The sequence below is a fragment of the Pelmatolapia mariae genome, linkage group LG20 (assembly GCF_036321145.2).
Source record: "Pelmatolapia mariae isolate MD_Pm_ZW linkage group LG20, Pm_UMD_F_2, whole genome shotgun sequence".
Lineage (NCBI taxonomy): Eukaryota > Metazoa > Chordata > Actinopteri > Cichliformes > Cichlidae > Pelmatolapia > Pelmatolapia mariae.
In genome coordinates, this window is record NC_086244.1 from 2,193,268 (window position 1) to 2,208,008 (window position 14,741).

At 40.2% G+C, this 14,741-nt stretch overlaps 1 protein-coding gene across 3 annotated transcripts; it reads right to left on the bottom strand.

Annotated features, from left to right (window-relative positions):
* Positions 1–781: 781 nt before the first annotated feature.
* Positions 782–14,285, bottom strand: LOC134618881 (polymeric immunoglobulin receptor-like). 3 transcript variants are annotated; one of them, XM_063464481.1, is made up of 7 exons: positions 14,221–14,285; positions 13,118–13,453; positions 7,476–7,823; positions 4,620–4,691; positions 4,175–4,291; positions 1,468–1,508; positions 782–1,164 (listed from the first exon to the last, which is right to left on the bottom strand). In XM_063464481.1, exons 1-7 carry the CDS (start codon positions 14,258–14,260, stop codon positions 1,045–1,047), a joined length of 1,074 nt encoding a protein of 357 aa, XP_063320551.1. In that variant the 5' UTR covers positions 14,261–14,285; the 3' UTR covers positions 782–1,044. The 3 variants fall into 3 exon arrangements, with proteins under 3 accessions (XP_063320551.1, XP_063320550.1, XP_063320553.1); XM_063464480.1 differs by having other exon boundaries at positions 4,620–4,694; XM_063464483.1 differs by lacking the exon at positions 4,620–4,691.
* Between the last annotated feature and the right edge of the window lie 456 nt (positions 14,286–14,741).

Below are 14,741 nucleotides of genomic sequence, written 5' to 3' on the forward strand. Positions count from 1 at the left end.
ATAGCAGTCGCTCCCTGGCTTAAATGCTGCTGCACTAATGAGGCCCAGGTGTTTGTTCTTCAGAGGGGCGTGGCCTGTGAACCCACAGTGAGGTCCGCCCTGGCAAGAGAGAGAGAGAGAGGGGAGAGAAAAAACTACTGATCAGCGACCTGCTGATCCTCCGGGCCATGACAGTTTATTAGATTCCCATTGTGTCTACACCCTTCATCTCTGCGTGTTCTATGTTGTCAAGCTTGTGTTGTCACAGTCTTCCTTTCTTTATGTTTCCTGTTTTATTTTGACAGTCTCATGTTTCCATGTTCAGTGTGTTTATTTTTGCTTCTCCTGTGGTGTCATGTTCATTTGTGTCAGCTGTGTTTCCACTTCCCTCGTTACCCTTCTGCATATTTACGTCCTCTGTCTTCCTTTGTTCAGTGTCAGGTCGTCTGTTGTTCCATGTCTCCATGTTCCAGGTATCCACGCAAAATTTCACATTTAGGGTTTTCCATGTTTATATTTAGTTTTCCCAGTTTAGGTTATTGTTTATTCTTGTCTCATTTCCCCTCATGCATTGCTGTGTATTACTCCATCAGCTATGATAAACATTTTCACTTTCAGTTAATATTAAATTTGTTTCCACGCTGTTTTGTCTGCATTTGGCTCCACACAGCCTGCATCTGCTGACTGTGACACATATGTTATAAGTGCTTGTTCTGCTTGTATTGACAGGACACGTGTGTCATTTTTACTGAATATGATTTCAGATTTATTCATTTTAAAAGTGATAAAGTTCATGGAGCTAACATAGCAAAGAAAATAAGACTGCACAAGAATCAAACCAAAATAAAACATCATAACTTCCTGAACTAAATGAAAAAGCATAAACATCCAAATTCCAAGAGACACAGTCAGCACCACAGACAGGAAACTGTACAGACTTCATATAAAATAATAAAATCAGAGGGTGAATTCACAGCGGATTCATCCATTTATGGCTGGAATTTTCTGTGTTCAAACTTTAAACCTGAGGCACTGAAACAAACCCAGGTGTGAATCCAGAGAGTCTCATGTGTGGTCTGTGAGTGTAGAGTAGGTCTGGTCCTGGTCTCTGCCGGCTGGATCGAGGCTCTGGTAGGTCGAGTCTTCACGTGTAGAACCTGGAGTACAGTTCTCATAGTGGACGTCCTAAAACAGAGACAAACTGTCTTCTTCACATAACAAGAACAGACTCTGACTTGGTTAAATCATTTGTGCTGGTAAATATTTCCATGTTGCCTCGTTGAACCTCTCAGACAACAGTGTCTCTGTTTGTTGGTGGAGTCTCCGTCTGGGCGGCCATTTTTGTCACCTACCTGTTTGAATTCACCTTCTTGGATTGTAATTTCTGGAACAGTCTACAAACTGAACCATCACACTGTGACTGCTTTATTTCTTTGTTACAGTAGCAGTCTGTCAACAGTGAGAGGAAACAAAGAGAAAGAAAGTCACCTCCATGTTTGTGCCCTCTGAGTTTCCTCTGGTCCTCAAACCTGTGGAACAAACAAAGGATGTTCCTCTGTTAGAGGGAACAATCATTCAAAGTGCACATGATGAAGAAACACGAGAGATCATTCATAATTATTCACTTTGGTTATGAGCAGTCTGATATCTGGATTTTTATATATCTGTTTATTTATTGTTTTTAGAGGTATATTTTATGTCTGAGTTGTTTTCTTGTTTCGTTTGAATCTTTAGGTATCATGGTCCCGGGTCTTTTATTCAGTGTTTTGAGTTTTTTAGTTATGATACTCTGCCGAGCCTTCATTTGCTTTTCATGTATCATGTCTGAGCTTTTGTTTTATTACTTTTGCAGGTCCAGTTTTTCTTTGTTTGGTAATTTTGCTTTTGGAGTTGACATTATTTGATAATCTGGTTCATCTTTGTGTGTTTTGTTGGTTTATTATCCTTGTTTCAGTTGTTCCTCCTGTCCTGTGTCTTCTTGTCTCCGTCTCCATTTTTAAGTGTTTTTATTACTTCCTGTTTAACTTCATCATGTTCAGTTTTGATTCCCTTTCTGTGATTAAGTGTATTCAGTGTTTCTGCCCAGGTGTCTCCACCTTGTCTTTTCTCTCTTGTATAAACTCTCTCATCCCTCCCACTGTCTGCTCCTCTGCTCTGTGTTTCCATTTTCCTCTCTGGCTTTGTTCCGTGTATATTTTGTTCTCTTCTGCAAGTTTCCAGCAATGAAGCTGAAGTGATTTCACATCCTGAATATTGGAGCAAGAACCTGCCTCAGTGCTTAATCACATGACATGTACTTGATAACACAAAAGCCTGAATCAGTCAGTTTTCACTCTGTCAGCTCGGTGGTAAAAAGCATAGCCTGTATATTAAAGATGGGATTATCTGCTGTAATGTCAGCTGTTGCTTTGTGCACTCCTGTTTTAAAAGACACAGTTCAGCTTGTTGACTGCAGCAGGAAAGTATTTACTGAGGTCACAGTGAGCAGTCAGCTCATAGATACAAGCAGACATAACCAGAGTCGTCTGTGGTGAACGCCTGTGTTTGTTGAATGAGGCTGAATGTCAGATCCTGTTTGTCTTCCTGTTTTCTCTGTGATGTTTCCCAGAATATGTACTGATACTTTTGATCCACTTCTTCACCGCTCTGCTTCACTAATTCCTGAATCAATATCTTATTTTAAACTCATGAAAACTGTGCACGGTCTCCTCTTCTATAGGAAAAGATGAATATAAAATAAGAAGATAAAGATAAAAGAAGATAAAATCCCTTTAAGATACATTCTTAAAGGGATTTTATAGTTTTGTATTTTTTGTGCTTTCTAACATGTTTCTTAACATCATTGGACCATACCATAATTCATTTATATAGCACTTTAAAAACAACACATGGACCAAAGTGCTGTGCATCAGTCCAGCAGATCTGCCTGAGAAATATTCTGCTATTGTTTTTTCTCTCTTTCCTTTCTCTCCCTCTGTCACCTGGGTGGAGTTCACTGTGAGCTCCCACCTTTGGTCTACATACCTGGGAGACGAGTAACACCTGCGTCTCATTAACTGGCCTCTACTTAAGGGAAGAAGCGAGCCTGCTTTTCGGTGGATTGTTGCTTGACCTGTGTGAGTGAAATCCTGGCTAGGACACTACTAATCTAGTTCCCTTGGTTTCTGCTTCTTGTGTTAACACCTCGTTTCCCTGCGTACGGACACTCTGGACCTGCCCTTGTTCCTTATGGAGATTCTGGTGTGAGAGAGGAGTGAGTGACTGGTGAGACGCCAAGAGAGACAGAAGAGGAGTGAGAGTGTTCCCCTGCTTTTCCCTGCTGACTCCCTGGAGCCCTGATCCCCGCACATTTGTATAGCACTTTGTCACTGTCGCACATTTCACCTGGTGTTTGCGAATAAAGCTTCTGTTCTTCCTTTGAGCAAAGGCGTCCTGTGTTTGAGTCCCTCCAGCTACCATAACAATAAATATCAATAAAATAACAGAGTCAGTTACGCACTGAGTCAAAAGCCTGTTAATAAAAAGAAGTTTTTAACCTGGATTTAAAGACCAACACTGAAGCAGACGGCACAGTAGCAGAGTACAGTTCAAAGCTTCGGGACCACGATGGAGAACGCTCGGTCTCCTCTTAGAGCAACAGCTGATCAGCTGACCGGAGTGAACGAGGAGAGAACGAGCAGATCTGACAAATATACAGGCACCAGACCAGTTAAGGTTTTAAAAACCAGTAAAGGGATTTTAAATTAGATCCTAAATTCAACTGGAAGCCAGTGTAAGGAGGCCAGAACCGGAGTAATATACTCAAATGTTCTTTTACCAGGTAAAATCGTGCCGCAGCACGTAAATGAAGGGCAGTCCCTTAATATTTTTTTGCATTTAAATCAATAATTTAACAAAGCAGTGAATCGCGTCCTTCATCCTGAATGCTCCACCTCTCACTAAGCCAATCAGAGTACTGAGCAGTCAGAACTGAAACAGAGAATGACTCAGTCCTCCTGAAATCGCCCTCAGTGCAGCCTAACGTCCATCAGTCTCTCCACTGTCCCCAAACCAAAGCGTGCAGACGAGTCACAAAGAAAAAGTCAGAGAAAATATTTTTATGTTTCACTGCAGCTTTGACAAGTGACGTAAAGTCAGTTTCAGGTTTTGATCATAAATGGAAAGTTCTGTTGTTGCTGTGTCTTTGTTGTCTTACCTCTGTTGCTCTTCCTCTTAATGCAGATTATTAAAACAGCCAGTGATGAGAGGACGATGATGATGATGATGATGATGATGATGACAGCCACAGTCAGACCCACAGACGGCAAATCATCTGCAGCAGATTCAGAAGACGTTAGTTTACACTCACATCTCCTGATACAGCCTGTAATCAATATTTTCTCTGTCATGTTAGTAATATGAGGCCCCTGAGGTGAGTATTTACCTGTATGAACCTAAAATCAGACTCAGGGTAAGTTGGAGAGCTGGTTTTGCATTACTGTGTTTATATCTGTAGACCACAGCAGTGGATTTTAAATCAAACCATCAACATTTGAGTAAAGTTTTTATTAAATGTTTTAAATTAACTAAATTCTTTGATATAAATTCCACAGTGGTCGTGTGCAGAGGAGGATCTTTAAAAACTGTGGACACAATTATACCTTCAGATGTTTTCTCAGGATGCTCCGTGGTTACACTCGAGGTGAGTGAAGGTGAGAAGGCTGATTGGACGACTGCTGAAAGGTCAGAGAGTGAAGTTTGGTTTAGATGTGGTTCTTATTTAAAAGCAGAGATCTGAGAAAAAGCTGCCAGCTCACATACTCAGAGTCAAACATCACTGTGTGTCAAAGTGTGTCTCTCACTGCGAGTAAGGATGTTTGTAACATCACATCTTTGACATCACAGTAGGCAGGTATCATTGTTCGACATGCTGGGTGTATTTTAACTACCCTAATATTCTTCATTACTATAGCCAAACATTAATATGCGTCCAAACCAGTGCATGAAAGCAAGAAACAAACACAAAAATCCCTCAGAGTGGACACAGACTGCTGTCTTCAAATGTTGTGACCTTTCCCAACTCCTGATGTTGTAGCACTTTAACAAAAAGGACAAAAAGTCAAAGAACACCTCTTTCTTACAGTTTTTCTCAGTTGCTTTGGTTACACTTTGCACAACAATTAGTTCAACCTCCACAACATGTAGTCGTTTTGGCACAACCTTGTGGCGGTTTCATGTTCATTTCGTCCAAAGGCAAATGCCTTTGGACATGAAGCAGTTGAGTAATGTTAAGATTCATAAATTGAGGGGGATTCCCAAAATAACGACCACTGATCCGGCCGGGTAAAGTTAGACGTCATTTTAATGAATACACGCAGCGTGGAGCCAACACTGTACAGATTCAGTGTTGAACTCTCTTACAATAGTCAGAACCCAATATTTATAGGGGTGAAACAGTACAGCCCTCCTTCTGTTGCTAGGCAGACTCAATATCTCCTACATCAATCCAAAACCACAATGACTTTTAACATAGTTTAAAAGAACATCGTCTCGTCTCCATCCAGGTGCTTCCCCTCAGCTCGCCTTCGCTGTCGCTTGTCTCTGGAACATCCTGCACCTGCTTCTTCATCAAACAGTCACATATGCACGCACAATTTTGCAGTTGCAAGCAAAACATGATTAACTTTTACCTATATAACTGAGTCTATCTACGATGTGTGTGTGTGTATGTGTCAGCCTCTGCTTGCACTTTGTTTCACCTCTCAGCTCCCCAGCTAGACCTTGTAACCTTTCCACCAGACAGAAGGCCAGCACGTACACAGCTGAAACTGTATGTGTAATTTCTAGACTAAATGTCACACTCAAATGATGTTACTCAAAATATAAACGAGACTGCTTAACTCTTAAAACTTAAAACTTTAACACTTAATCAAAGCTTACTCAAAGATATAAATGCATAATAAAATAACCTGCTCAAAATACTTGCACTCAGACTCTGCTTTCGGTTTCACTTTTGCAAAGCATACTCTGCACAAGCCTGTGTTTCCTGTCAAGACCTTTTAGGCCTAAAGTTAGACCTTCTCTTCTATAAAATAATGTGGCCAGCAAATAATTATTCAGATTATAAATTTAAATCTCAATAGTAAGTACAAATATCTAAAGAATGGTCACTTTTGACTTGCTATTCATCACTATCTCCTTGCTTTCATCATGAATGTCACAATTATTTATACTTGTACCGGCTGAATAGTCATTGTCCATACAACTAATAGTCTTCATTTCATTGCTTGTGTCAGTGCACTCAAAATTGTTGAACATCTTGTCAAACAATTTGTACACCCATTTTGAAAACCCTATTTTTAAGGAGTTTCCATGAAAATCTCCATAAATTACATTTCTCAGGTGAACCTTATCTCACACTAATGAAAATTGGTGTGTTTTACTCTTACTTGCAACCAATGAAAAGACTCTTCTACCCAGTCATAGGTGAATCGCGTTACAGTATCCCCTACCCTACAAGTATATATATAATGTAAACCAACAGACAGGATTGGCATGAGGTGCATACTGAATCTACAAAAGCTTGTGATGACATCACAGCAGAGTCCTGGAGAGGGTGGATTCGACACTCCAGAAGATACTTTCCCGGATGCAACGATAGAGCTGACATTCGCTGTGATGTTGATGCAAATATGTCGGCAGACAGACGGGAGCGTCTAGGTATCAATGATTGATATGCAGCAGTGTCTGTTTTTCAGTGTTTTTTTTTTTGTTTCATAACTACTGCAGTAAGGTTTACTGTCTAAGTGAGTTTATGTTTGCTGTAAAATGTTTGATTTACTGTATTTCCCCAGTTGCACAATGCTGTGCACAGTTTCAATTGAATATTATCAAGAGTGCATATGAAGTGTCTTGAGTTTCCTTTACAATTTATGGTTTTCAGACTTGAGATGTCATTGGGAAGCACCTACAAAGAAATCCGTCACAATGAGAACATGTTCAAACCATTTGATTTTGTGACCAAAGGTGCTGGTGTAATGACTTGTAATTGTGACAGCCCTGACACTTTGATTGATATAAGTACTTACTTTTGATGAATATATTATCTGTTTTGATGAAGGGACTTGCTTTTGCAAGTTATCCACCATGTTTTGAAGTTTGCACTAATTGTTTTGAGAAAAGCCTTAGTAGTGGTGCAGAGATCAATTCTGTTGTGAGAAATGCACCAAAGCAACTGAGAAAAACTGTAAAGGTGAGACACCAGCAGCGTCTGATAGATCTGCAGTATCTGACATCTGGGATAAAAGTGTAAAGAAAGATTCTGAAATTCAGATTTTAAAATAGCATCAAGTTTTGATTCTGCTCCAGAAAAACTGTCAAATTAAATTTTAGTTCCAGAAAAAGTGCAAATCATTAGCTACAGTATGGCTGTAAGATAATATGTCTGGTTATCTGAAACAGCAGCAGCTATCAATGATTAAATTAGCAACATTAAAAACATTTCAGGGAAAACTCACCATCTGTGACGCTGAGCACAAAGTCTCTGAATGAACCTTGACCAGGAGATCGATTCAGAGAACATCTGTACCGTCCTGAGTCAGACTCAGTCACCTGTGTGATTGTCACATACAGAATTCCTCCTCCTGTATATGTCTTCTCTGAAGGTCCTCTAAATCCAATTCTGTATCTGTCTTTGAAATCATCTTCATCATCTGTTTGAAGAAGAACCTCGTCCTCTCCACATTCTCCCCTGCAGAAGAACTTTTGTCCTCCAGACTGATTAAAGTAACACCCGACTGTGAGAGAGCTTCCAGTTTCTTTATTGAAGTGTTTCAGCTGAGCAGGATTGTTTCCATCCAGCAGTGCTGTTAAAGAGACAAACGATCAATAGTTACTATCTGTGCTGAAGATGATGCAGTCTGATCACGTCTGGGCAGCTTCCAGTTTGACCAACAGTTACACTGGGAGCTGCCCAGTTCAACCAGTCTGTGGCTGGAACAGTGAGTTCAACAGTGATTGAAGTGAATTCTTCAGATTCAGTGCGACCTCCTCGTGTCATCATCATAACATCATCATAAACAGTGGACACATACAGACACTCTGCTAGTGTCACTCTGGAGGTTTTACTGTGTTTACTGTACAAAGCAGGATTTAATCTTGTCCACGTAACTTCAGGGTTAATCATGTTTTTAATATGAAGCTGGTTCACTTGTTACCCGTTTACATCACCGTGCTAATATATATGCTAAGCTAATCTGCTCCAGAGCAGGTTATGTTCCAGATCACAGATCACCAGGAAACCACAACCTACTGTCCAATCAGATCTCTGGAAAACCCCGAGACCTCTGACAGCAGATAGTGGTGTTTAATGTCTTTGCTTTCCCTGTTGATCCCTGAAGAAGTATTTATTCTTAAATACAAATTTATCCCCTGATTCTTTTTTCCTGTTGCAGTTTTATAATCAAAAGTATCTGATCAAGCGCTATATAAATGCAATCCATTATCCTAAAACAAGCAGCTGTTTGCTGACCTCACATCACATTTGTACAGTCTAAGGCCACAACTCTAACAAGAGGTGCATTTGAAAGAATAAAACTAAAACCTTTCTTTTAAACATCAATTTAATGAAAAGCTGATTATAATCCATCAGATTCTCTGTGATTTAATGAGCTGAGACATTGATCACTTACACAGATGGCTTCAAAAACCTAAACTTTATTAATCCAATAGCTCGTTCACAGTCTTACTGATCGCATCATTCATGCTGTATTACAGTTTTTCTCCATTGGTTTGGCTCATTTCTTGAAACAGAAATTACATTCTCAAAATAACATGGACAAACCTCCAAACCTCTTGGCAAATGTTCACAACAGAATGGCATTTCTCATTCATTTTATCAAATGGCAAATGCCTTAGTACATGTCTCAATTGTCTCAGTGCATCTTTGCAAATGGTTAAGTACAAGTAGCCTACAGTTATACAGTTAGCCCACATTTAGCACATTTTCCAAATAAATAGATCTTGTAGATCTAAACTGATTAGTTAATTCTCAGTCTAATGATCATTCTCTCCAAAACATGTCAGCATGATTTCATTGTATAAGTACTCGCACGCACAACTGTCTGTTCAATTGTCAAAATTGGTCAAGAACATAATACCATGAATACCATATATGAATTTCTTTGAATATTTGATAAATTGATGACAGTCATTGACAGTCAGGTGAAACTAGACTAAGGAAGGGGGAGTGTCACACACAGGTGTGTTCCATGATTGTGTGCTGCCAAACACAGATATATAGAGCTTGACCAGAGCCAGTCCGATCTCTGAACATGGATAGACAAGGCCAAGCAAACGGACAAGGGGAAGTTCTCCCTCAAGGAAGAGGAGGAAAAAGAAGAAGAAGAGGAGGACTGAGAATGCGTGGTGGAGGAATAGGGGGAAGAGGCCGAGGTGCGCGAAGACACTGTGCTGTCCCGAATGAAATTCGGGCCACAATTATAGACCATGTCATAAACCATGGCCTCACAATGGCAGAGGCAGGTCGTCGAGTGCAGCCTAATGTGCCTCGCTCTACAGTCTCCTCCATCATCCAAACCTTTCACAGGGAAAACAGGTATGTACTCTATGTAATCTATGATGGAATTATATGTTGTATAGGACAGGGCACTGTGCGTGAGGCAAAAAATGTATAACTTACTGTAGAGATTTTGTGTGCATCTGCCTACAGTAGTAGGTCTATACTAGCAGGTGGAGAGGACTAGTGGAATGTTGTGATACTAAATATGACAAGAAATATATTGACCAAATTACCGTAAACTATGGAATTACATAATTCATACAGTTTAGAGTAGTATTCCAGTCACTGTGCAATGTTGCATTAGGATTGTGGTGAAGTTACTGTGAGTAAAACAATAATACAATTACACTGGTAACTTACTGTATTCTGTTCTATGTGTAGGATTGGACGACAACCTCGCGTGGGTGGCAGAGGAAAACTGCTCAATGAACAACAGGGAAGAGAGATTTGTAACATGGTGATGGCAAATAATGCCATCACATTGAGACAGATCCGTGATGCCATCCTTCAGGACAATCATATATTCCAGAATATAAACACAATAAGCATCTCCACAATAGAACGGGTTTGAAGGAGCATCAGATGACAATGAAACAAATCTACAGGGTACCATTTGAGAGGAACTCTGACAGAGTGAAGGAGCTGCGCTACCAGTATGTAAATGTAAGTCAGTTACTGGTTGTCTCTCATTATAACCTTACCTGTAATCACAGTAAGCAGTAGTTCACTTATTTGGTTTCAATACCTCCTGTACCTGATTTCAGAATCAGTATTTGCTGCATCTGACTTCAACAATTTCAACAGAAAACTGCAGTTTACTGTATGATACAATTCTCATTATAATCCTTATTTTGTTGTCTCCCAATCAAATCTAATACTGTAGGTTTTACTGTAACATCTCAGTGAGTCATCAGTATTTCCCACTCCCCTTTCTATCAAATACCCCTGCAGTACTTCCTCATAGGCCTATCACTAGTTTAGAACCACTGGAGTAGTGGCCTGTAGTATATTGAACCTGTGGGGGAGAACATGTAATTGTCTAACTGTAGTATATGACTCTTCTGTATGACTGATTTTATGTTCTTTACTCTATTTTAGAGAATAATGGCATTAGAAGGACATGAGACCCCTCACATCCTGGTGTTCGTGGATGAAGCTGGCTTCAACCTGGCCAAGGGCCGAAGACGTGGCCGTAATATTATTGGCCACCGGGCCACAGTGGATGTCCCAGGTCAGCGAGGGGGCAATATAACTATGTGTGCTGCCATTTCTGAAAATGGTGTGGCCACTCACATCCCCAGTCTTGGCCCATACAACACACACAAGCCCCTCATCTTCTTGGATCGCCTTTATACCGATTTTATCCCTGAAAATGAGAGCGGTCTCATAGGGCCTCACCTACCCATTTATGTAATTGTGTGGGACAATGTCAATTTCCACCATAGCCCACTCATTAGGGGCTGGTTTGCAACGCATCCAAGGATGGTCATGGGGTTCCTACCACCTTACTCTCCTTTCCTCAATCCGATAGAGGAGTTTTTCTCTGCTTGGAGGTGGAGAGTGTATGAGCATCATGCTCAGGATCAGCCGTCCCTGCTCCATGCTATGGACGCAGCGTGTGACGACGTTACAGGAGATCAATGCAGGGGATGGTTGCGGCATGCACGCCGTTTCTTCCCTCGTTGCATCGCAAGAGAAAGTATCCGCTGTGATGTGGACGAGAATCTGTGGCCAGACGGACAACAGCGTGTAAATAATCAGGAGGGGGAAGACAGTGGACAAGAGCGGGAGAATGAGTACAGCGACCACTGAAAAAGTCCTTGTTTTTTGATTTTGTGTTCATACAATTTACTACTGTAATGTACATTTTCTTTTTACATATGTATGAAACTTTCTTTGCGTGTGAATATAAAATGGTTATAATTTCCTTGGTAGTGTGAGTGCAATCTGTGATGTCAAACCTTGGAGGCTACTCTTTTCTGTTGTATATTGTTGGTCCTCTGCCATAGTGACAAAACATCTAAACATTCTGTATGGCAGTACTCACACAATGCCAAAGGGACGATGCATTTTGGGGGCACTGACTATTCAGATTAGCAAGAAATGTAGTTTTGACACATGAGTGAACTGTTGTAGGAGAGATATGAGCTTTTGCAGGTGGACCATGTTGTTGTGATCAACCATCCAGGTTTATTTTGACAAAAGCACCAAGAATGATGAGAATGTCCGATCTGTGTCGAGAAATGAGCCAAAGCTATTGAGAAGGATCTTTGCCATTTTGGAGGATTTAGACTGAAGCCTGAGTGAACAGTTTTGGAAGAGATATGAGCTTTTGCAGGTGGACCATGTTGTTGTGATCAACCATCCAGGTTTATTTTGACAAAAGCACCAAGAATGATGAGAATGTCCGATCTGTGTCGAGAAATGAGCCAAAGCTATTGAGAAGGATCTTTGCCATTTTGGAGGATTTAGACTGAAGCCTGAGTGAACAGTTTTGGAAGAGATATGAGCTTTTGCAGGTGAGCTATAGTGTTGTGCTAAACTGTAAGAGTGTTTTGCCAAATGATCTTAGAGTTTTGAGAATGTAATTTCTGTTTCAAGAAATGAGCCAAACCAATGGAGAAAAACTGTATTAACACTAAGCTACAGATGACTTTAGTCTGTATTGCTGTATGTGTTTAACCTCTTTATAGTTTTATCTTTCTTTGTAAAATCAGCTGCTCTGATGTCAGCACGTCTCCATGTTTCTGATTGGTCAGATGTTGCTCCCGCCTCTTTCATGTGAACACACTGGCAATGAATGGGTTAACTTAGCGAGCTGGTAAAAAGCTTCATGCTAAATGTTGATGTTAGGTTCAGTGAGTCCACACAGGACTGTGGTTTAGGAAACTCAGACTTTAACCCTGAACGCTTCAGTTCCTGTGCAGGTGATCAGAGGAAATCCAATCAAAAACCCAACATCATTACTGAAACCATGAACATGACTCACTGTGCCAACAGAGCAGAGCCTCAAATTTAATCCAGTAACATGAGAATAATGTGATGTTAAAAACTCCTCAGTGAACACTGTGCAATAAAAATATGGATCAAACAGATAAATTCTAATTTACACACAAACCTTTGATTTTCATTTTCAGACTCAAACTGAACACAGTTTAGTTCATGCTCATGAAGTCCAGCTCAACCACAGAAAGCAGATCAGCTGATCACTTAGACGATACCTCATATATCATATTAGCCAATCTCACATAGAGCGTGTTATTGTCTCCTGCCCACAACCCTCCACCACAGCTTCTGATGAAATAAATGTGTCTGTCTGCAGCACGATTCACTCACATCATCCTGACATGATGGAGATTAAGACACGAATGTTCTTTTCTATAGTTATATACATAACTATTGTTAAAAAAACACAATGTGGTAAAGAGAAGTTTTGTTCAGAGTCATTGACTGATTAAAAGTTTAAGTAAAATAAACATCTCAGAGTTTCCAAAGTTTCACAAAACTTTTCTTCAGACTTTCAGAGACAAAAGACAAAACAGAGAAATCAACATTTCCACAGTTTAAACTGAAACTCACCTTCAGCAACAACAACTTCAAACTGTTTGTATGAAACTGATGATGGAGATTCACCTGCAGCACAGCTGTACCGTCCAGCATCAGACATGATCAGCTGTGTGATGCTCACAGACAAAGTAGGAGCTCCATTCTCTTGTTTTAATTCAATGCTGTATCTGTGACTTTGATGCTTCTCATCTGTTGTATTAATAAGAACGTTTCCTCCTTTACATTCTCCTCTGCAGAACATTTTCCATGTTACAGCAGTAAAGGGGAATTCAGCTGTAAGATTTCTTCCAACGACTCCAAAGGAAATGTTTTTGTTGATGTTGACTTCAGGGTTTCCATCCTGCAGAGCTGTTGGAAACATGAACCATCAGTAGTTACTGTTTGTACTTCCTGTAAGAAGCTGCAGCCTGATCACAGCATCCACACACAGACACACTGAGACTAAAGTCTGAATGTGAAACACTGAGAGCTCAGAGTTTAAACATCAGCTTCTGTTTCACTTTTCTCTCCTCATTGGTCAGAACAAAGATCCACATTCAGTCCTGTTAGAGCTCTGTCACTAAACTGTTTGTGATCAAGAGGAAACTAAAAGTTTAACATTACTGAGTTATTCACACTTTGGTTTTAGACGATGACTCACAGTTTTATATTTGGCTGCAGGATGTGAGGCAGTTTATTCTGTTTCATCTGAGTTATCAGGAACAAAATGTTTGCAGGCAGATTTTCTTAGTTTAGTCAAATTAAAGTTCAGCTAAGTGGATAAACTCTGAAGGCAGCAGGCTGAGTTTGTTCCCTTTATTTGACTGACTGTCCAGTTTATTCTGAGGAAGTAACAAACACTTGTAATGAGCTGTGTTTGAAATGATGGTTTCACATGTGATCAAGTCCTAAAGCCAAAGTGAGCAGCTGACATGTCCATGAATGTGCTCACTGTGATGGTTTCTTCTGTCCATACTGGCCACAAACAGATCCATGAAATCATGAATAAAAGCAGTTTGAATGGAAGAAGCGTCCATGAAAGTGACTCATAGCTGACTCTGATCATCATGTTTAACAATAGAAAGAAACATGTTGGAAGAATGAGAGTGACAGAAAGAAAAAGTGAATGTACTCACAGAGGAAGAAGAAGCAGATCAGAGTGTGATGGACTTTCATGATGAGGCTCTGATGGTTTACTGCTGCTTCTCTTCTTCTTCACTGGAAACCAGGAACTTGTGACGCCTCACTTCTCTAACTGAAGGAGTCCCTCCTCCAAACAGCACAGCACCTCTACACTCCTCCCTCTGCATCCGTCTGTGAGTCTGCTGCAGGGCTTCCTGCTCATTCATGCACCTCTTTACATTTACATTTATCCCTGAAACCAGAATTCACATCACTCATTTAAAATGAGATGATGTGTCCAGCTGATTCTTCCACCTCAGCTAAAATTCATTTAGTCATTCTCTAATATTAAAACTCTTAAATGATAATAAGTGCCATTGTTATATGTACATATTGTTCTTGAGACTTCACAGTATTTCAGTATCTGCTGACTGTGAGGTTGTAAATCTGTCCGACCTTCATTAAAGATCTGAGCTTTACCGTAAGATCTTTTGAATCTTGTGTTCATATTTTTATTAGATAATTCCTTATTTAA

Excerpts from the sequence above, each read along its gene's own strand:
- LOC134618881 (XM_063464480.1), bottom strand. The coding sequence starts at position 14,260 with ATGAAAGTCCATCACACTCTGATCTGCTTCTTCTTCCTCT. Across the intron at positions 13,454-14,220 it reads GATCTGCTTCTTCTTCCTCT|CTCTGCAGGATGGAAACCCT; the intron begins GTGAGTACATTC and ends TGTTTCCAACAG. Across the intron at positions 7,824-13,117 it reads TGAAGTTGTTGTTGCTGAAG|CACTGCTGGATGGAAACAAT; the intron begins GTGAGTTTCAGT and ends TCTCTTTAACAG.